Source organism: Erpetoichthys calabaricus, chromosome 3, assembly GCF_900747795.2.
Source record: "Erpetoichthys calabaricus chromosome 3, fErpCal1.3, whole genome shotgun sequence".
NCBI classification, from domain to species: Eukaryota; Metazoa; Chordata; class Cladistia; order Polypteriformes; family Polypteridae; genus Erpetoichthys; species Erpetoichthys calabaricus.
Genome location: NC_041396.2, coordinates 163641504 through 163666074, shown reverse-complemented (window position 1 = coordinate 163666074; position 24571 = coordinate 163641504). Strand labels below are relative to the sequence as shown.

General features: G+C 39.2%; 1 protein-coding gene across 7 annotated transcripts in view; it reads right to left on the bottom strand.

Annotated features, from left to right (window-relative positions):
- syncrip (synaptotagmin binding, cytoplasmic RNA interacting protein) overlaps nt 1–4097 on the bottom strand; it is a 10432-nt gene extending 6335 nt beyond the window's left edge. For 5 of the 7 annotated variants that reach the window (XM_028797476.2, XM_028797477.2, XM_028797478.2 and 2 more), the window contains exons 1-5: nt 3845–4097; nt 2559–2718; nt 1608–1726; nt 1415–1522; nt 975–1088 (exon numbers count right to left, since the gene is read on the bottom strand). In XM_028797476.2, the coding sequence (XP_028653309.1) occupies nt 975–1088; nt 1415–1522; nt 1608–1726; nt 2559–2706 (489 nt within the window). In that variant the 5' untranslated portion in view covers nt 2707–2718; nt 3845–4097. The remainder of the gene's footprint in view (nt 1–974; nt 1089–1414; nt 1523–1607; nt 1727–2558; nt 2719–3844) is intronic. The other 2 variants (XM_028797480.2, XM_028797481.2) reach the window with 1 other exon arrangement.
- Nucleotides 4098–24571: the final 20474 nt, after the last annotated feature.

Here is a 24571-nt window from a genome sequence, read left to right as displayed (position 1 = left end):
TTTTTCTTACTTTATAGTTTGATAGGTACAGTAAACTGCAAGTTTGACACTATTAAATGCATTTTGCTATAGTACCCGATGTCTTACAAGATGTTGTATTTCCTTGACAAGCAAAAGAGACCAACACTAAGATGGTGTAGATGTCGAGCAAAAATGTTCCAATACATGCGGATTCAAAATACTTCGCTAGGTATCAGTACCTAATTAGCCCTGAAATTCCACCCCACAAACAACCCCACTTTACCATCTATAATCAGCAACAGCAGTTTTTAACAATGCAGTCTTTACAAATTTGAACTCTACCACATCCGTCATGTTAGTAAACCCCCACACACCAACTCACGGACTTGAAAATTATTCTAGCATTAACAGAAGTTATCAATTACCCCAAAAAATTAAACTATAGACAACTACAATCCAATATCTGGTAACAAACCACATCTCAGTTTGTAAAAAAAACTGATATCAACATGACCTTTATACCAATTTCTGATTTGTTATTTGTTTTCCTTAATAAGAATGATGCAAGACTGAACCGTTACTACTTTATAAACTTATCCACAACAATTACAATTTTTAAAGATACTTCCACCTCATAAAAAATGCCACCCCATATTTGCAAAAGGGACAGCTACTAGCATTTATCTTGTCTGAGGTACAAGAGGTAGAAATGCCCAACTCTGAAACACCATGTAACAGACATCGTACACTAAAAATAAAAATTAATTCATGGCAGGAATACATTCTTTGAATGAAGATTCCAACAGAAACATAGGTCAAACCTCCAACACAGAAACTACAGCATATTTCACATTAGCTTTTAAATCTTGGCCTTTGCTGAATACCCACTCTGAACAATTAAACAACCAACCACATCAGCTGTGCATGCTTCCACATAGCAAATGAATGCTTTAGTTTGTTTGTAAATGTAAGTACCCATAAAATATTGCAGATACACACATGCATATTCTTACCTCTGTGCCAACTGTTGGCTGCATGCCAGTGTACACATGTTCAGGAGGGGGCCCACCATATTTCCTCTGTCCTGTTGTAACATCAAGTGTGTATCCAGTTCGTTCCAATAGAGCCTATTGTAAATTGACCAAGACAAACAAGCTCAGTATTTTTAAATGTCAATTTATAAACACTGACAATACTTCGGTTTAGCATTAATCATAATGTTTATTAAACTGTTTAACCTTAACAATTAAACTCACTCTTTAATTGACCTACCTTTAAAAAAAAAAAATAAAAGTTTAAAAGGAAATACACCTGCTATTTCATTTTTATTAGTAACTCCATATGAAGTTCTCCAGGCATAACTAATATAACAGCATCATGTCAAGCAGGGACACATTATTCTAGCATATAACCTTATAAACAGATGCACGTATGGTAACTAGATAGGACATACCTTAATTTTTGATTCATCTGGTCCTTTATTAGATTCTGACACTTTGGTCCCCTGTTTCTCTCTCTGCCTGTAGGTCTTCATGACTCCACATAAAAAGGCACTTTTGTTCTACATATTAAAAAGGAAATTATTAAAAAAACAGGTATTTGATAAACAGAACACTGTACAGGTAAACTTAAAATGCAATACACACTTGTACATGGGAGAGATCGCTGTCCTTAAATTGTTGTAGCACTTGCAAAGCACCTTCTTCATTAAACTCTTTTAAAGCTTCAATTGCTCGTTCATCAAGATCACTATGAGCTACCAATCCTACAGGGGGGGAAAAAAGTGTTCTTTATTTATTCTCTTTTTAACCTAACCACTTACTTTTTCTGTCCAATCAGATCTTAGCGGTTGAAATTCAGTGTGACAAAGTCACTCCATAAAAAAAGCAGCATCATGTGGACAGATGTACCAACAAAAAACACACCCTGAACTGAGAATATCCTGACATTTTGTGGAAAAACACCATAGTGTTACATTGACCTGAACAGAAAATGAATGTATTTATCTATTTTACACACATCACCCCAACCCAAACATAAATTGAATGTGCAACGGTTTCTAAAATCAGTAACATGTAATTTCTGTTGAAATTCCAGAATAACATACCTTAAAACACTGCTTACAACTTCAAAGATGTGGAATGATGTAACGAATCTATGGTCCCCCTGCCCTCATCAATAATTACCACATCACCAGTTCCTGCTGTGAGCAGCTGCTGCTTTTGTAGTCTCTTTTGTCCATCTGACCAGAAAACAGTCATACCAAGTACAGTGTTCAGTGTAATCCTAGTCTTTACAGTCTTTCACCAGCTCCCACTTGTCCAGCCAACAGTTTTCTGCAGCACTATCTATAGACAGTAACTAAGTCTAGTATGGTGCACAGGTTCATTCAGTGGAACACTCCTATAATACTCAATATTCCCAAACACCCATAAGACCTTCAAATCTATGTGAAGGATCAATCACTTATGCTAAAAAAGCTGTTTAGGTTTTAAAATAATTACGATTTTTAATTAATAAAATATGAAACCAGAATGCTCAGCACAAAGATTATTTTACATGTGTTTGTCATTCACATTCAGTTGCCAATAAATTACCTGCTATGTAAATTTCATCTAATTTTTCGGCAACCTTCTGTGGTAAACCGGCGCCTAGTAAAGTCTGGAAGTGTTCAGAATGAGTGACTTCAGTAGATGTGTCCATTGGTTCTTCTGTACCATTTCCATTAATGTGTTCTGTGGCCATGTCTCCAGAAATCTGTGCAAATGCAATGAACAGAATTAATTCAAATATCCAAGGCAAAGCTAAATAAAGTTCTGCATGGTTTACTCAGTCTGTGTACTTCATACGCTGGCAAGCTTTTGGGAACATGCCATTCATTGCAAGCGCGCATCCACAGTAATGACTGGCAAGAGAATGTCGATACCACGCGAACTTGCAACGTTGCAGAAGACATCTCGTTTCTGGTAGCGCTTACTATGTGCTTGACTACTCATCTTAACTTCAACTATAACAATAAAACATTTAAAACAAAGGATTCCCGCCATTTGCTTCCGTTGCAGCAGCAGCATGAAGGAGGAACAAAGGCCTTCCCCACCCCAAACCTGGCGATCAGACATGCTTTCGAGCGCTGACTACACGTGCTTTTGCTACTACGTTCACGTTGACAAAAATAATCGTATAGTCAAAACCGGAAATTCTACCGTACAGCAACAACCTGCTATGAAAATAACAACGCGCTACCTGACATTTTACGTTAAGAAAACTCACGGTAAAGCATTTTATCTTGAGAACTAAAATCACGCAGTAACAAAAGCGCGTTTCTCGTTCCTCCCTTATACTATAGCCAAAAACAGAAGATGAATTACATGTAAAAGAGAAACCAATACGACACACACGTTTCCAATGCACACTTATAATTAAAAACTGCTTAATCAACTGCCAAAATAACATACAAAAATAGCATATGTTAAAAAAAACAACAACACCGGTCATTCGAGTAACGCCCGGGCCTAATGAATGAAACGCTTATTGAGGCCTTATTGTTCAAGTCTGCCGAAAGCGTCTCAAGAACATACAAGCTAATCTCAACTTTCAACAGCAATAACACAGGCCTATATCCAACTTATTTATTTATTTTTTTTACAACTAAATACAACTTGTGCAAAAGAACCTTGTGATATGGGAGTAAATAATTATGTACAAAGGCCTAGAAAGACAACATGCCGCCACATCTGCGGACACCATTTTCAAAAAGCCGGTGTTCTCATTAACGCATAATTTAAAACAAGCATTTAAAACCCTGTACAAAACACGAAAAACAAAATCAATAAAGCATAATCTTCCGCGTAGGACTCGTGCAACTCGCTCGGAAAATGCTTACCTGCCGATGGCTCTAAAAGGTGTGTGGAGCGTGTTATTTTGGAGGTACAGGAGTTGGTGGTGTTATTTTTTATTTATTAATTTTTTTTCTTTTTAAGCAGGAAAAAAAAAAGAAAATAGGCGCACTGCTCCCCAGCGCAGATCCGGCTCTGTTCTTTCTCTCCGGCGGATGATGTAAAATGGCGGCCGTGCTCACGCTGCGAATCCAGTCGTATCAATGGGGTTTCTCGAAACGCCGCGCACGGGCTCGCCTCTCAGCTTCTAAACTGGAACCTCCACGGCGTGGCCTCGAAGGCGGGGCCTGATGACGACATCACTACAGTTCGTTCTGAAAAGCCACACCTCCCCCTTCAAAGTAAAGAATCAATGACGGGCGGAACCACGCAAGAACAGCTGTACTGGTGTGAGCGCCAATCATAAGATACGCGTGAATTTAGTGCCACTGCTGTCTTTCTGAATATAAAATGTTTTTTTTTTTTTTTTTTTTAAGAAAGCGTTAATTTAGTACTTCTGTTTTGTAGGGTTTTCAATACTCGATCCACATACTGGGTATAGACACGATCTGTATGTAAATAGTGTTATAAATACTGTGTAAAGGGACACCGACCTACATTTACAAACGAGGAAAACACACATTTTAATATTCACGTTTACAAATTTCAGCTTACTTTCCCCTTGGACAGTTTATTATAAAAATCTCTCCATAATTATAACAATTTCTCAGTTTAATAAAGAAGCCGTTAAAGGTACATTCAGTGAGTATTAATGTTAATACATACTAATATGAATGTATTACACAGTTATCAGAACTTTGATGGGTATCATCTTTATTCATAAAAATCTTGTTTAACACAATTTAAAGCAAAAAACTCATAGAAGAATATAATCGCATAATGTAAATGTTTCAGCTAACCACAGAGGATTCCAAACAATTGCATGCTATAAATGCCTATATTAAAATGCCAGAGAATTTTTGAATTGTACAGCTGTCTCTGCAGTTGTCAAGAAATGGATCCAAGGACAAATGATTACATTTTTATTTAATGCAGCACTCATGAAGGTGAACACCATAAGACACTTTACTGAATAAACTTCAGTGCACTTACTTAAATTCAATTTTCTGTCTGTGTCATCTCTTTATACAGTACATACTGATAAAATGATGAAAGACTGTTTACAGGCCTTACTCGTATTGTGCAGTGTCAGCGCACCTTATTCCAGCAGCAGGTTAGTAACTAGCCCCAGACAGTAAACCACTCCATCCCTGCAGATATTCTCACTCACATTCACACCTTTTTGCATCTTGCCAGTACCTCTCCATAAATGGCAAGTTTTCGGACTTTAGGGGAAAATGGGAGTCACTAGACATGACACCGAAAGCACAAAGGGAATATTATTATTGAATGTTTGGCAAAAGCCTTTAACCCCAGCAACATGGAACAACTGTATTCCGACACTTAGAGATTTACTCAGTTTTAGCTAGATGAAGGGTAATTTTGTGGTTTAAACTCCTGTGTCTTAGTTAATGCGCCACAGTGGTGGCATATATACAATAATTATGTAAACATCACACACAATATATCTAATTTGGGAAGGAAATGTCTGTTCTGTCTCCAATAGTTTTCATTTCTTAGAGTACCTTTACCAGCAATTACCATCATGAGGTGCTGTTCACTCCTAAAAATATTATTTTTAATGATACTTTTTGGCTCTTTACTAGGTTGTGTGGTTTCTCATAGAACTATTGGTTGACAAAACACCATTTCATTCTGGGAAGTGTTTTCTGCATAGGAAGTTACATAATTTCTAGCAGCAGATCTTAAAATCACCTTGATCAGTAAGATGATGCCTTTTTCTTCTTTTTAATCCCTTCTCTAAACTTATGTTTTCAGTGCAGGTTACATCGCATGTTGTTAAAACCATTCTATTAGTTGGACTGTCCATTTCAGGGATGCAGTAGTCAAAGTGTATCCTGGCATGTTCAAAAGCAAGACATTTATTAATCTTGGATGGACCATCAGACCACTGCAGTGCCCACTCACACAAATGCATTTATAGTGGGCCAGTTAAAATTTGCCAATGAACCTGTTGCACAAATATTTGGGTCATGGATTGAAAACTGATGGACCCATCCAAACCTATGGAGAATATTCAAGCTCCACACAAAAAAGCAACCAGGCAGTAGCATTAGAACATTAGAACACTCTAGACGAGAACAGGCCATTCAGCCTAACAAAACTCACCAGTCCTATCCACTTATGTCCTCACAGGTGGCGGTGGCGCAGTGGTAGTGCTGCTGCTTTGCAGTAAGGAGACTGTGGAAGATTGTGGGTTCACTTCCTGGTTCCTCCCTGTGTGGATAGCGCTTTGAGTACTGAGAAAGGTGCTATATAAATGTAATGAATTATTATTATTTCTTCCAAAAAAACATCAAGTCGAGTTTTGAAAGTCCCCAACATCTTACTGTCTACCACACTACTTGGTAGGTTATTCCAAGTGTCTATCATTCTTTGTAGAAAGAAAGACTTCCTAATGTTTGTGCGAAATTTACTCTTAAGTTTCCAACTGTGTCCCAGTGTTCTTGATGAACTCATTTTAAAATAACAGTCTCGATCCACTGTACTAATTCCCTTCATAATTTTAAACACTTCAATCATAGCACTAACCACTGTGTCAATATCCCACTTTTTAGTAGTTTGGTAACCAGTGAGATTTCGCTGAGGTTTAATTATTGCTAGTTGAAAGTTTTGTAACTTTACAGTCATATGAAACATTTCTATACATTGTGGAAACTTAAAGGAACTCATATAAAGCCAATTGTCAAAATGCGCCATTTCTTTCTGAAAGCCTTGGCTCACACCATATTTTCAGAAACAAGATTAATTGTTGGGGGATCTCTACTATAAGCCAAAATGTCAGGATTATTAGGGGTAGGAAGATGTAAATATACTTGTATAAGGTCCCCCAATTTAGGATAAGACTGAAGGACTAGTCTGCTCTCCGACGACTCTGTCTCCAGGGTCACAGCTACATATAGCATGTAATGTGACTGACCCCTTGAATATCATGAAGATTTGCAATTAATCCTCTTTTCTTGACTTGAAATATATATTTTAAAGAAGATGCACCCCTTCTTTTTTCTCAGCTCAAATCACATGTCTTTGATCAGTTTCACCTTTGTTTTGTGCGTTTTGTGATCTTGGCTCTTAGCTCTGTGTCAGAAATCTCTCTGTTTTCTTCAAAACACCAACACAACAGGTCATCCTTTGGTAAGATTATTCATTTAGTATAGTTCTAAGGTGCATTTTTTGTCATCTATTCCTTTCATGGGCTTAAGGACAATTTTTTTAATGCTGATCCTAAAGCCCCTCAAAGTGGACAATCAGTACTGATTCATGTGGCAGTTAGAAGCAGTGCTCTTCTGATCCCCAATTGCTCTTCAACGGCTCGGGACAAAAAGACAAAAACCAGCCACATAAAATAGAATTTCCACCTTTTAGCAGCTCCTGCTATCGAACAAAAAAGCCATTAATAGTCACTTGGTCATGAACCCAGCATATGCAGGTTTAAAAAGAAGAACACCCACATATTAAATAAGACTTTATGACCAATACCCTCTGAAACCCTACCTTATTAATCCACCTCCCCTTACACCCATTTTCTCAATTACTCTATATTGCCTTTGATTCCTGTATGTCTAAATATTTTCCTCTTATGGTGACTCTTGGTAGGGCTTGAAAGCTTAGGAATAAAAAATAGTTTAAAGATACAAGACTCATCTACTCCGTTTGTGGATTTCTAGATACATTTTGTAATAAGTACAAGTGAGTCACAAAAAGGTTTGGGGATGGCCACCCCATAAACTTGAAAATGCTATCGAAAAAGAAGGCAAAAATAGGCACATCTTTACAGACAGGAGTCCAAAACAGAACTGACTAACAGGTTGAAGGCTGATAAAATGGCTGAATGGAAGAAGAGTTGGAGTCAGAGAGGCCGGAACAGTAACTGATGTGGCAGGAAGAGATGGGTACTGGATGTGATGTCATCAGAGGGTGCCGGGAGTGATGTCAACAGTGGGTTAACAGGTTGTCACTGAGAAGCAAGGTGTTCAGCTGGTATGCAGAGGGACAAAAAGGAAAAAAAGTCTGAGAAATGACACGGAGCCTAAAAACCAATTCTCATGTGCATGTGTGTGACACGACCCCCCCTCGGCCCAAACCGAGAGGTCGTGAACACAAGAAAGAGTAGTGGAGTTGGCCTGGAGCGAATCCTGACAATAAAGGACAGAAAACTTATAAGGTTGGAGGTCCAAAAACCAACAAGTGATGTGCGGGTTGGACTCCTGGTGCACTGCCATCCATTTTAAAGTAGCATGATTAGTGATAAGGGTAAAATTCACAGCCCAAGAGGTAGTACCTCAGTTGTGTTACTGCACATTTGATCACCAAGGCCTCCTGTTCCACCGCATACCTGATTTCCCTGTCCAGCAGTTTCCGACTCAGGAACATGATGGGGTGTTAGACACTGTCGATGCTATGGTTCCACACAGCACAAAGTGTCTGAAAGATAAAAGGCAGAGAGAGGTTAGGAGCCATTAACAAAGGTGCCGCCAAAAGAGCCTGCTTCAGGTCACAAAATTCAGTGTCTGCTTTACGGTTTTATACCATGTCATTAGGGGCCCACTTTATTGTTAAATCCATCAAGGGCGCTGTTCTCTCAGAGAACCATGGTACAAACCGGCAGTAGTACCTGGCCAAACCAAGAAAGGCTTGGACCTGCTGCTTGGTTTTTGGATGGGGCTACTTCGATATGGCATCTTCTTTGGAACACTGTGGTTTTATTGACCCTCCACCCACTAGGTAGCCTAAATACTTGGACTCAACCAGTCCAAAGAAACATTTCATGGGACTGATTCGAAGTCCGGCTTTTCCAAGTGCCTGGAGCACAACCTGAACCTGCTCTAGGTGTTTCTTCCATGTTTCATAATAGATTATTACATCATCCAAATAGGTGGCACTATAGGAATTGTGGGATGATAATGCCAGTGTCCACTAGGGGCGCTAAACACTATCTTGGCCTTCACCAAATCTGCAAATGAACCTGCCAGTACCCCTTCGTCATGTCAAGAGTGGTCAAATATTTCGCCTTTCTGAGTCACTCGAGGAGGTCATCCACTCGTGGCATCTGATAAGCGTTGAATTTGTAGACTTGATTAAGGTGACAGAAGTCATTGTAGATCTCTTAATTAATTAAGAGATATGACTCAATGCCTTTGTTTTCTTGTAATGACATTAGCACCTGGGAGGGAGCCCTTGACTGATCTTGCTGGAGGGTGATGCATGCTTGAACCTGTGTTTCTGCCTCTGGGTTCAGGTTTCGCCTAGTTGGACCTTAAGCCCCTGTATGTCTGTGGCCATATTGTATATTAAGGAATTCCGGTCCTGGTCTTCATTCATCTTTGAGCAAGATCCTGCTGACTACAGCAATGTAATAAGGACAAGTGAGTCACAAAAAGGTTTGTGGATGGCCACCCCATATACTGGAAAAAATTGTTGAAAAAAAAAAAAAAGCACGGAACTGACTAACAGGTTGAAGGCTGGTCTATAAATATGGCTGAACAGAAAAAGACGTGGGGTCAGGGAGGCAGGAACAGGAACGGATGTGGCAGGAAGAGGGGTTCTGGGTACTGGAAATGATGTCAACAGTGGGTGGACTTATGGTAATGTCACTGAGAGGCTCGGTCTGCAGAGGGACAAAAGGAGAAAGGATCAGGTGACAGCGCCAACCCTGGTCCAAGAGAAATAACACCATTTGAACTACATATATCTCAACCATTTACGGTTTACAGCCCACGGTTCTCTCACCTCTCAATCGTCTGAATGCTTTTGTCAGACACAGTTCCTGCGCTCTCGGTTCTTATGAATTTTTACATTTTCCTCACTTTAAAGTTCCCAATAAAGAAGACTTATTATGTCCAAATCATATTGAAGAATTTCATCCCGAAGGTTTATTATCAGAAGAAATGAGTACATGAGCAATCCTACGATGAAGTCAAATGAATTAAAGTGAAAATTGTGATCGGTTACACAGCAAATTGGTTAAATGCATATCAATAGACTATGCTGAAACAGTTGGTGATGATTGTGCGGAAGATGAAAACATCAACTTACAATATCTACAACCGTTAACACCGTCCAGTCTTCCATTGGCCGAATTACTGTTGAAAGAAGGATGTATCATAATGTTATTGCATAATTTATGTATGAGTGTTGGGTTATGCAATAGGGCAAGATTAATTGTATTCAAAATTGGTCGAACAATGCTGACATGTAAAATTTTAACAGGCAACAAGAAAGATAATATAATACATCTTCCACGGATAACATTAGACACCAAAGGAGATCTTGATATGCCATTCATATTAAAACCTTTATAGTTTCCTGTTAGAATAGCTTTTGCTATGACAATTAACAAATCACAGGGGCAAACATTCAAAACAGTCAATTTATTTATTAGAGAGAAAGAAACGATATTCACTCACAGCAGTTATACGTTGCGTTGTCACGATGTAACTCCAAACACAGAATCAAAATTCAAAGCAATATTGACGAAAAGTTAATTCCAAATATCATTTTTACTGAAGTTTTACAGTAAAAGTGTAAGTTTAAAAAGTATTTGGGTGTTAATTTCAAAGGCAAACAGAATGAAAATGTATAACACAAAGGATAGCTCTAACTCAGCATGAAATATAATTTTATTTCAAATTATTATGTTTTACTATTGTTTGCTATGGTTAGTTACTCGCTGAAATGTAAAACAGTTAGGTCTATTATGCATATGTAACAATTCCCAATGGAAATAATAATGTTTAAATTGTGCACACTCTTCCCCATACATGAGCGGCAGAGCCGCGAAGTGACTAGTGTGTAGTGCTCGCACAGGGGTTGGAGAGCAAAATGACCAGGGGGCAGAGCCAGGTAGGATTATCCGGTATCCCTTCTGGGAGCAAAGGAGGACTTTTGTTGAGAAGGGTAGCTGGAATGAAAGGATAGCGATGGACTTTCATCCTGTCCAGAATGGGTGTGGGACCCTTACCTGGATGGGAGGGAAAAAACAAAGTAGCAATGGAAGCAGGCTTCTTTTCTGGAATATGTTTGTCTCTAATCCGCTAGATGGCAGTATCCCAGGACCTCAGTAACCATGTGGACATCTGCAGGGCATGATTGGAATTTTAGTACCATGAATTGGCCCTGTGTGGTCCCATGAGTGCCACCACTGGGTGCTATGGGGATTCATGATTCCTGTTTTTTAGGACTTCCGCTTTATCTGAACGTACTTCCATCTGGCTATGCCCTGGCACTGGAAGTACTCCTGGGTGTTTGCCAATAATTTAAGCTAACCAACTTGCACCATGCATATGAAGGCTTGAAAAGAATAACTTGCACATATAAATAAGACTTTATGACTAACACCCTCCAAACCTCACCTCATCAATCCAATTCTATGCCGCCCCCCATCCTTATTTGCTATATATTGCCTTGGATTCCTGTAAGTCTAATCATGTTTCTCTGATGGTGATTCCGGTTAGGAGTCAAAAGCTTAGAAATAAAAAACTATTTTAAGATATGTGATTCATTTTCTCCCTTTGTGAATTTCTAGCTACAAATATGTAAACTGTATCACAGACCTTTGCTTTCATATAAATAAATATATATTCATATTCTATTATCCATATAAATAAATTGTAATTGTAAATAAAAAAGTATATCACCAGAGAAAGTGAAAGTATTTAATGTAGGCATGTACAGATCTCTTCGTATTTTTAGTGTCCCAGATGGAAGGAGAAACAGATCTCTCACATCTCTTACAGCAAACAATTAAACCACACTAACTTTTCAGAACAGAAAAGCTGATCAGCAGCCATACTAACAGGTACTTGATAGCCGAATAGTTAGCACCTACTTGTGCACTTACGCATACTTTTGCTAACCCAAAGCTACCCAGAAATGATCAAGACCTGACATTCAAAATCAGACTCTCGAGCCAGAAAGTGTCTATTTCAATTAAAATGAACAGCCATTCCTAGTTAGCACAACAGGAAATAATTCAGGCTAATCAGTGGTTCTATCCTTCCTACCTGCTTCATTTGGTTGTCTGTTAATTGATAGGTCATATAAGAATGGTGGGGTTCGGCCTTGCACGCCGTATACAGTATGTTTCAGAAAGGAAATAAAAAGCACTGACAGATAACACAATCATCCATCAATCTATCCATTTTCTAATATTCTTATTCAATTCAGGGTCACATAAATGCGTAGCACTAAGACCATCCCAGAGCACTCTGAAGCACACGGACTAATGCTCACTCATTCCAAGCTAAATTAGATTTTCCATTTAGGCTAACCTGTACATCTTTGAAATGTGGGTGAAAGACCAGTGTACCTGGAGTTATTAGTACAGACACAGGGAGAACATACAATACAATACAATGCAATTTATTTTTGTATAGCCCAAAATCACACAAGAAGTGGCACAATGGGCTTTAGCAGGCCCTGCCCTTTGACAGCCCGCCAGCCTTGACTCTCTAAGACGACAAGGAAAATTGCTAAAAAAAAAAAAAAAAAAAAAAAAAAACTTGTAGGGAAAAAAATGGAAGAAACCTTGGGAAAGGCAGTTCAAAGAGAGTCCAACTTCCAGGTAGGTTGGGCGTGCAGTAGGTGTCAAAAAAAGGGGGTAAATACAATACAATACACAGAACAGAACACAAGTAATCCTCAATACAATATAATAGTGCAACAGAAATCTTACAAGTACAGAGCAGAATTCAACAGTAGATGATACTGTATCACATAATACGATTTGGATTTGTTCAGAGTCCTGGAGACTTCGGCCATCAAGCTGCCTCCACCTACTGGCCGTTCCACAGCTGAGTTAGTGCTGGACCAGCCAATGCAATGAAAGAACTCCTCTACCCGATAATTTCTGCAATCTTCCACCAGAGATAACTTTACCTTAGGCAGGCAAAACAACTTGGTAGGTGGGCAGTGGCAATAAGTGCTACATTTAAGTACCAAGAAGAGAAACAGAACAGGTGAGGGTTAGCAACAAATAACTATTACTTATGTTTTAGTACCAATGACTAACAACAGAGATGCAGTCTGTACAGTTAATTAACAGCTCTACTTAGGATATGCTAAACTGAAGTACTGAATCTTCAGTCGGGATTTAAAAGCTGAGACTGAAGGGGCATCTCTTATAGTACCAGCCAGACCATTCCACAGTTTAGGGGCCCTGAAACTAAAAGCTCAACCTCCCACTGTTATTTTATTAATCCTTGGAATCGTAAGCAATTCTCCATCTTGAGATCTTAATGTACGTTCTGATTTGTAAGTCATAAGTTCAAATAAATAAGGCAGACCTTGGCCATTTAAGGCTTTATATGTTAAAAGGAGGATTTTGAAATCTGCCCTAAACCTATCTGTGAGCCAGTGTAAGGATTTAAGAACTGGAGTTATGTGTTCGTATTTTCTTGTTCTTGTAATAATTCTTGCAGCAGCATTTTGGATTAACTGAAAGCTGTGTAAAAAACAGTTTGAACATCCAGTGAACAGCGCATTGCAGTAATCAATCCTACTAGAAATAAATGCATGAATTAAAGACAACTTTATAAAATGCCCTTTAAATGACATGCTAGAATCAAAGATAACTCCTAGATTGCAGGCTGATTCAGTAAAACTAATGGTGATTCCAACTGAGTTAAATGATGACAAAATATTGTTGCGATCAGCATCATTCCCTCCAACAATTAACATCTCTGTTTTATCTGTGTTTAAGACAAGTAGTTCTCATTCATCCACTCCTTTAATTCACTAACACAACTAATTAAATACAATATTGAAGAAATTTAATTTGGTCTAAAGGAAAGGTATAACTGGGTGCCATCTGCATATGAGTGAAAATTAACATGATGTTTTCTAATGATAGATCCCACTGGAAACATATAAAGTGAAAACAGTAAAGGTCCCAGTACTGACACCATATGTCAGTTCTGTGAATAATGATGGAGTACTGTCAGCACATTTCTGTATATATTGGAATCAATTTGATAAATAAGAACTAAACCAGGCAAAGACAGTCCATGTAAGCCCAACATCATTTTCCAGCCTGGGCAGTAAAATAGAATGGTGTCAAACGCTGCGCTTAAGTCTAACAACATACAGTAATTACAGTGGAGTTTCTTTCATCAGAGGATATCAGAATGTCGTTTACAACACGCGTTAGTGCCATTTCTGTACTATGACCAGTGCAGAAAACAGACTAGAATTTCTCTAGTAGATTGTGATGCGTAAGGTGTGACTGAAGCTGATTGGGTAAATTTGAAATGGGTCTTGTGGATGCTAGGTGGCACTGTTGCCCCTTTAAACCTAACAGACAGACACTCAGAACACCAGGTAAAAGCACAAAGAAGTTCTTTTAATTATTTTCTTCTCCAACAGTGCTCCCTAAGCACCACAGCCACAATAAACAGGCAAGTACACAAGCAAAATAATAATCACAATATTCTCTCTCTTTTCCTCCACACCTCCCAGCAAGCTTTGTCCACCTCCACCCGACTTTGGCTCCCTTGCTGGGTTCCCAACAGTCCTTTAAATAGTGCCCAACCTGGAAGTGCTTCTGTTAGATGTAGAAATAGAATTTTTTTCAGCCCAGAAGTACTTCTAGGCTTTCGTCCCTGTGACTTGGTAGTACTTTCGGGCTATGGATATGACATTACTCCCCCGGTCCTCTTGCAGTGTCCCCTGGCAGCACCCACAGTGCCCAGCAGGGCTATGGTATTAAACTACACATCCCATGGTGCCCTGTGGGAATAGCTGCCATCCAACGTCTTGGGGGAAGTGTTGTCCCAAAGAGGTTGCCTTCCCCCATCCTTCCACTCTGTGGGCTTCTCGGCTGGGTTAAGCTGCTGGCCATCTGTTACAGTCTGTAATTATCTATAATAATAAAAGGCAAAGCCCTCACTGACTGACTCACTCACTGACTGACTGACTGACAGACTCATCACTAATTCTCCAACTTCCCGTGTAGGTGGAAGGCTGAAATTTGGCAGGCTCATTCCTTACAGCTTACTTACAAAAGTTAGGCAGGTTTCATTTCGAAATTCAAAGCGTAATGGTCATAACTGGAACATATTTTTTGTCCATACACTGTAATGGAGGAGGCGGAGTCACGTATCGCGTCATCACGCCTCCTACGTAATCACGTGAACTAAAAACAAGGAAGAGATTTACAGCATGAGTCACACGCGGGAACGAAGGTAAATGACGTTAATTTTTGACTGTCTTTTAATACTGTGTAAGCATACATATTAACACATGTGCAATTAAACATGTGCATTTACGGGGTGATTTCTCAGGCTTAAAAGCTCACCTTTTATCAAACGCGGGAACAAAGGTAACTGACGTTGTTCACTGTCTTTTAATACTGTGTAACCATACATATTAACACATGTGCAATTAAACGTGTGCATTTACGGGGTGATTTCTCAGGCTTAAAAGCTCGCCTTTTACTAAAAAGGTAAATGCAAAACTATTTTCAATCAGTTTATTGAAACGCTCCCGTTAAGGATTGCAATAACATATTCGCGAGATAAAAGAACGAAGTAGGGGGAAATGGAGGAACAGCCGCAAACAGCGAAGAGCAAAAAATTAATTAAACAATTGAGAACGGAGCGAGTGAAGCATACAAGCATGTTCATAAGGGAAACAAAGCACGGTGTAAAACGTAAGTTTAAATTAAGTTTATAGAAACGCTCCCGCTGCGGATTGCAATAACATATTCGCGAGATAAAAGTTTAATGAGAAGACACGAGGTATAAACGAACCACACGCCGTGGCGCAACGTTAAGGGCAACAGTTTCAACCATTCTATGATCTGCTTCTCGCAACTGAAAGACGGCACATGGCGGATGTTAGCCGACTTGCTCACCGCAACGTTAGGGGCTTCAACTATGGCGCTGACGCCACATCTCAGTGCCAACACTTTGCAGACTCTACTTAAAAGACACGCCCTCCTCACTGGACAGTTAAAAAGACCAATCAAACTAATGATGACATCAAGTATTACCCAATCAAAAGTAGGAAAGGAGGCATCTTCATAAAATGCGTGTGGGATGATTTGCATGACACGCTGCTTTAAAAAAAAAAATGATAAAAAAAATACGGGATAAATCCCGTCCAGTATTGATTCAAAACGGGACGCGCAATTTCATTCTCAAACGCGGCACGATTCCGTATTTTAAAGGACGGGTGGCAACCCTACAGTGCCAGGTAACCACCCATACAATCAGATTGTGATTCAGACTAGGAATGCAATGAATGTAATTACCCCGATCTACATACAAGGCGAAAGTCTTGCAACATTCAAAGATGATGGTTTGGGATAATAAGTACTTATTAAGTACACCATGGCACATAAAAGAGCTTATGAAGCCTTGAACCGAAAAAAGCAAGATCTCAGAGATCGTAAAAAAAAAAAAAGGAGGTAATGTCGTTTTACTCGCTGTACATTTTAGTCAAACATTACCAGTTATTCCACGAGGGAGACCAGCAGATGAACTCAACGCGTGTTTAAAATCCATGCTTCTCCCACGCTCGGTTATATGTCGCGTGTTCTCGGGTAGGTACACCAAAAAATGTATACATTTAAGCATGTAATGGGCAAACAAAAAATGAGGTATACCCGAAGGCACTGCAGTAGTACTCAATGTAACTTTACTTCTTGAATGTTAATGTTTTACTGTTTAATTTATACGCTTCTTATATATTGTTCAAATTCTTTTATCAAAATACCAGTGACAGCGCAATGCACGATAACATGGAGTGAATACACCATACGCATCTGCCCACGGCCGCCCTGGTGTGCGCAGATAGGAGTTGATTCTAAAATAAAATAAACATAAAAAGAGTAATACAATCATCACCCATAAAGCGGATAGCAGACGTGACGTATTATATGTGTACCAGATTTCAAGTCAATAGGTGAAACGGTTTGCAAGCTACAGGTGATTTAAAATCCTGGACAGACCAACGAAAAGCCACGGTAGCAAATTATAGAAGAAGATTTTACTGTTTAATAATTTATATTTATATGAAATGTGCTTCTTATATATTACTTCATATTCTCATATGATAATGATGTTAATGTTGTTTATATTGTTTTCTATGTTATTGTAAGTGCATCTATGTGTGTATATGTATGTATGTATGTATGTATGTATGTATATATATATATATATATATATATATATATATATATATATATATATATATATAAAAAATATATATATAAAAAATATATGTGTATATGTATATATAATATATCTGTATATGTGTGTATATGTGTGTGTATATGTGTATATGTACATATATATGACAGCAACACTCATAACAATGACAACACAATTACATTGACAATCATGTTACGTTATTTTTAAAATGTTTCCTTTACTTTTTCATAACCTCTTTAACACACTACTTCTCCGCTGCGAAGCGCGGGTATTTTGCTAGTTAAGTATATGTGGGTCTAGGTCTGACTTTTTAAGTAATGGTTTGATGACTGACACTTTTAGTGCATTAGGTACTGTGTCATGCAATAATGAACTATTAATCCATATTACTAACCGAGAATGGTAAACCGGATGGCATGGACACAGGTACACAGCGATGGGACCATGAGACGTACTGCGCAGGCGCGTACAGCTCAACTAACGGAAATAGCAAATAAAACAACCGCCATATTGTGAGTGGTACTACTGTGGAGTGAGGTTAGGAATAATGTGCTGCTTGGGATTGTACAAACCGCTGAACGCTTTACACCAAATTCAAACACAATACAGCTCAACGATACACACATGAGCCCACCTGGATAAGATCAATGAACGCAGGCGCCTACAACAAGCGTCAGAAACTGCAGAAGCAAAGCAGGCACGGGTTAAGACACTACGGGGTCCGCAAAGGTCCACAAAGATAGTACGGAATATATAAGAGCACACCGATCAAAAAAAAAATCAATCGTGTAAAAGCACATAGTACACACAAATCATGTGCTCTCAGCGCATAGAAGGCGTATAAGGACAATACGGAGAATAGAGACCCAAAGGCATTGGAGAGAAAAAAAGGCAGATAAGAGATTATGAAAACAGTGGAATTTGAAAGGCTCAGACAAACGATGGCGCGATACACATGCAGACAAAGGTACAGAATATGGAAGCAGTAAAATTCGAAAGTATTGTAGCGTCCCACCCAGGTTGAGGGCTTTTTGGTTTTAAGTGACTGCTAGGTCCAATTGAGGGAAGGCGGAGTACAGCACGGAGGACTGATAGCGGGGTATTGATTTCATGCAGTAATAGGGGGGGCGTTGGAGAGGGTGCTAGAAAGTTGTGTTTGGGGTTAAAAAGTCAGCGATTGTTCAGGTAAAACTTTTGTGACACTCTGTCATGTCAGTCACTACAGTATCAAAGAAAAGATAGAAACGATTGCATTACCGCAAACAAAAGGTGATTAATAATCAGAACCAGGTGTAACTGAAAAAATACCAGGCCAAATCGAGGTCTGAAAAAAAGAGTAGACAACAAAGTCTTTTCGCATTCGCATCATTCAATGGACAAAACGTGGATTTACACAATAATGGACCATATGCTATGAGAATCTGTGGTCCCACAACAGTTAAAGGAATGACAAGTTAAATTTCAAAGAGTACACAATTCGGTCGGGTGTATATTGATGATCTCGGAGAAGTGATGCAAATTTTAACAGGCAAAACGAAAGGTGATGTATATGTTCCGCGAGTAACATCACACACCAAAGGAGATCGTGATATGCCATTCGTAGTAAAATGTTTACAGTTTACCGTGAGAATAGCTTTTGCTATAACAATCAATAAATCACATGGACAAACAGAAAAACTCGGATTATTTATTACAGAAACAGAAACAATATTCACTCACGGACAGTTATACATTGCGTTGTCACAATGTGTCTCCAGAAAATATTGTTTTTAATTAAGCTTTAAAGTAAAAGTGAAGATAATGAAATTGAAACAATTCCAACACATAAATCATGTGCTCTCAGCGCATAGAAAGCGTATAAGGACAATACGGAGAATAGAGACCCAAAGGCATTGGAGAGAAAAAAAGGCAGATAAGAGATTATGAAAGCAGTGGAATTCGAAAGGCTCAAACGAACGATGGCGCGATACACATGCAGACAAAGGTACACAATATGAAAGCAGTAAAATTCGAAAGTATTGTAGTGTCCCACCCAGGTTGAGGGCTTTTTGGTTTTAAGTGCGTCCACTATTAATGAACATTCATTAGGATTAATGAATATCATTTGCTGTCATTATCATTCACTTAACTTCCCTGAAGAAACAACTGGCAATACAACTAATGAGTTTACACGTTGTTGTCAAAGGGGTCAGGTTAGACTGCCTCCTTTAGATGAATATCCTGAATATCTACAAATGTTTCTAACTAACAATGTACCCGTAAGTAAAAACATTATGGACTGCATTAGATCCTACAATAGTTCATTTGCTTTTGCATCTACCGGGGTAAATATCAGGCCACCAGCTGGCAATGGCCCATACTGCTTTCGCGTATGTGGACAAATATTACATCGGATTGGAACAGTGCACCCTGAGCCAAATCACGAACGCAAATATGTACAGATCTACGTGTTAGATCCAGATGATGCACTCTATCAACGATTTTACTACAAATGTTGTGTATAAAGAAGTATTCTAATAGATCCTTCTAATGTGCCATGCTATGGGTTCTTTACTTCCTTTGTTCGTCATCTACACCTTTACAATTCGATATATCTCATACATTCATCAATGTATTTCGGGTTACCCAACCCCGGGGGTAGGCGAGCGAAGCGAGCAGGGGGCGGAGCCCCCTTGTAATGTTAAGAATAGGCGCTGCAAGAACATCCATTGCACTTTTTACTAGTTTTGTTGGAACTGGATCTAGGGAACAAGTAGCAGGTTTCATTTTAGAAATTAAAGTCAAGACTTCCTGCTCAGTTACAGGATTAAAATGTCTAAAGTGTTGAATGCAAGGTGTGACAGTGTCTGTTAAGCTAATATGTGGTTTGCACTGTGATGCTGAGATCTTGGTTCTTATATTTTAAATTTTCTCATTAAAGAAGTTCATAAAGTCTGTACTGCTAATATCAGTTGGTATTTTGCTCTGTAGATCTGAATTCCCATTTGTTAATTTAGCCACTGTTCTAAACAGTACACAAGGATTTTTATTATTGCTATCTATTATTTTAGAATAATAATCTGAGCGAGATTTAAAGAGAGCTTTTTATATTTTTTAACACTCTCTGTCCATGCAATTTGAGAGACATGCAGCTTTGTTGTTCTCCATCTGCGCTCCAGTTTTTGGCACTCTAATTTAAGAGCTTGAGTATTTTCATTAAACCAGGGAGAGTTTCTATGAGCTTTGATCACTTTTATTTTAAGGGGAGCCACTGCGTCCACAGCATCTTTCAAGATCATGTTATAATGTGATGTTAGCTGATCTAAATTGTTTTCCGTGTTTGCATTCAATGTTAACTGATTTAAATGGTTTTACACAATTACACTTGACTTACTCAAAGTATCTATGAATTTTGAATTACAGTCTAGATGTCTCACTGTCTTTGTTTTAATCTGTGAGTGTACTGGTAAGGGAAGAAACAAATCAAACGTAATTAAGTAGTGATCAGAAATAACTTTATTTGATGGAGTAATATTTAAATTCTAAAGTCAACTTTGTAAGTCATCATTAAATCTAATGTGTGGTTATGATTATGAGTTGGACCTTTGACAATCTGACAAATTCTATGTGTTTATTTAATCATAACTGGATTAATCATTATACTGTAACCAGAAAATATAAAATATCTTGTATAATTCTTTTCTATACCAGGGATTCTCAAACCTTTTAAGCCAAGGCCCCCCAAAATGTTTTATCACCTGGTCATGGCCCCCCAACTAATTTAAACCCAAAGCTGTGAAGTTGAGAGTTATTGTGGATCCTGGTTTCTGCAAACAGCAGTCCCACAGCATGATTTTGGACAATAGCAGACATATTATTCAAATCAAAACTTTAGTAGACTATTGTCAAACATAGTATGTGACATCTCTAGGCTAAATGTCTCTACTCAGCTGCTTATGTAGGGTCAAGAAAGGCCGCACCCAGTTGTTTCACAAAAATTTGTTGGTCTGGTGCAGCGTTCCTAGGCAGACTTCATCCTGGAGTGAATTACATTACATCAAGGGGGTGGGAAATAGGACGAGACAAAGCTGTAACCTCAGACCCAACAGGCACAATATGGTATGGACAGTGGGCACAGAATAGGAGAATGAGGTTGTGCTGAGTAAGACAGGATAGGGCACCAGCTGCGTGTCTCCTAAGAGACAAAGTGGTGGAAATAAAATGCAGCCCAGCATTACGACCCTTTTTTCCCAGCCTGAAGCTGAGAAGAGTAGCAGTTGTCTATAATTACATACAACATTTTCTGTTATGTTTAAAAAACTATGTGAAATAATTTATAGATAATTTTCAAAATTCTAATGGATTTTTTTTTTTTTTTTTTACAAGAAAGTCAACTTTGCTAGGAATGCAACTGCCCCCAAGCTGATATACCCCCAGGGTGCCCCTGACCTCTAGTTTGAATACCACTGTTCTATAACAGGTTCCCAGGCTGGAATGATGTTTAGAAATCCTGCATTAAAGCTTCTGGGACCTGGGGTTCAAATCCTGACCCTTTTACTGCCAGTTGGTAATTTGCATGGAGTTCCCTTGTCCATGTGGGTTTCCTCCATCACTATAAGCAATATTAATTTAGAGTGACTGGTGACTCGAAGTTGACTTGATACACCCTGTGACAGACTGAAGTCCCATATAAAGATCATCCTATCTTATATCACACAAGTCCTGCTTGCAACGATTACTGTAGCATTTTTGGTAAAACAATATTGCTTATGCTGCCATAGTCAATTTTAGCTAGTTTTGTTTCTAGCAAGATTTGCATGATTAACTCTCTTTTTCTCTCACAGTATGTATATATATATATATATATATATATATATATATATATATATATAGTGATAAATAAAGCAAATGAGACCGATTAAGGGTTGGGGAGCCTCCCCGTATACTGGTTGTTGGTTCCAGTACTCAGAAGACCAGAAGTGAGGTGATTACCTGGACCGGAATGGAGCATTTTCTTCGGGGTGTAGAAATGCTTTTTATTCAGGCGTCTTTCTGTAGGTGAAAAGGAGAGAAAAGCATTAATACCGTGATCTGGATCCCCATTTCACGCACAATACAGCTTGCTGACTGTCCCCTAATCGCACGTGTGCGACAATATATATTATATTATATATACACTGCCTGGCCAAAAAAAAAGTCGCCACCTGGATTTAACTAAGCAAATAGGTACGAGCCTCCTATTGGATAATTACTGCATGGGCGATTATCTTTCAGCTGGCAACAAGTTATTTAACCCCAACTGGTGCAATGAGTTGCTTCTCATTTCTTAAACAACCATGTCGAAAGACACATCTCGTGGTCGTGGAAAAGATGTTAGTCTGTTTGAGAAGGGTCAAATCATTGGCATGCATCAAGCAGAGAAAACATCTAAGGAGATTGCAGAAACTACTAAAATTGGGTTAAGAACTGTCCAACGCATTATTAAAAACTGTAAGGATAGTGGGGACCCATCGTCTTCGAGGAAGAAATGTGGCTGGAAAAAAATCTTGAATTATCGTGATTGCCGATCACTTAAACGTTTGGTGAAATCAAATCGAAGAAAAACAACAGTAGAACTCAGGTCTATGTTTAATAGTGAAAGTAAAAGCATTTCCACACGCACAATGCAAAGGGAACTCAAGGGATTGGGACTGAACAGCTGTGTAGCCATAAGAAAACCACTAATCAGTGAGGCAAACCGGAAAAAAAGGCTTCAATTCGCTAGGGAGCATAAAGATTGGACTCTGGAGCAATGGAAGAAGGTCATGTGGTCTGATGAGTCCAGATTTACCCTGTTCCAGAGTGATGGGCGCATCAGGGTAAGAAGAGAGGCAGATGAAGTGGTGCACTCATCATGCAAGATGGAACTAAATCTTGTGACATTGCAGAAGCTTATCGAAACAATGCCACAGCGAATGCGTGCCGTAATCAAAGCTAAAGGCGGTCCAACGAAATATTAGAGTGTGTGACCTTTTTTTTTGGTGGCGCCTTTTTTTTTGGCCAGGCAGTGTATATGTGTGTATATATATTTGTGACATGTGAGTCCCTGTTTTGCACTCCAAAACATGAGGCTGACTCTCAGTACTTTAGCAAAACCAGATTTATTCAGCTTGAAACAGGAACAGCAGTTATTTATTGTAGAGGGATCTACCACTCTCTTATACACAGACACAGCAACCAGGTAGGGTCCTAGCCAAGTAATACTGTTCCCTGCATCAGCCATAGATGACAAGTGGTTATAGCGTGACCGCAGTCGGCTCGGATATGCTTTTGTGTTGATCATGCTTTTGGGATGTTCTTAGGCATGTTGTCCCGTTGGAGGAGTCCCAAAAGAGTATAGAAACCATACATCATCCCCCTCAGCTTTGTCCACACCAGTGTGGGCAAAGTGAATGTCCAAGCTGGGCTTGGCTAGGCAGGAGAGAACATCAGCATTGGCATGGCGTGTCCAACTCTGGGACAGTGGCAAACATCAAAAGCAAAAGCTTGCAAACTAATAGACCACCGAGTGAGCCCGGTATTTGTATCCTGTTTGTACAGCCATTGTAGTGGGACGTGGTCAGTCACCAGGGTAAACGGTCATCCCCAGAGCATAGAGAAAAGTCAAGCAAAATGACACCTTTACTTGGCTAACTAAAAAGATTACATCCTGCCTGAAGAAGGGACCCGCATTGCCTCGAAAGCTTGCATATTGTAATCTTTTTAGTTAGCCAATAAAAGGTGTCATTTTGCTTGACTTTGTAACGGATGGCCTCCACTGCCCACTTAATCGCCAAGCACTTCTTTTTTAAAAGTCGAATAATTACACTCCCTGGCTAGCAGCTTTCTGTTGAGAAACATGATGGTGTTCTTCGCCCTCAAAACATTGTGAGAGCACCACTGCTAAATAGAAAGTGCTAGCATCTGTTTGTAGAATAAATCCTTCTATGAGTCTGGATTGCGCAGAACCGGGAATGATGATAAAGCAGCTTTTAGGTCCACAAAAGCTCTGTCACCGGCATCGATCCAGACAACACCACGATTCTTTCTTTCCTTTGTCAGGTCAGTGAGGGGGGCAGCCTGATGTGCAAAATTGGGAATGAACTGCCTGTAATTCTCTGCAAGCCTGAAGAAGGCACAAACCTCCCTCTGTGTTTCAGGATATGCAAGCACCTCTCCCACCTTGTCCATTTGAGGCTTGAGCAAGCCTTTCCCCATGGAATATCCCAGATGGTAGGTTTCCCACATTCTCAGCTTGCACTTCTTAGGGTTGGCCGTCAACCCCGCCAACCATAAACTGTCAAGCACCGCCTAAAGGCGGACAAGATGAGATTACCAGTCATTACTGAAAATAACCACATCGTCAAGGTAGGCACCAGTGTACGCGGAATGGTCGCTGAAAGGTCAGTGGTGTACCATGGAGACCAAAAGGAAGTGTGGTAAATT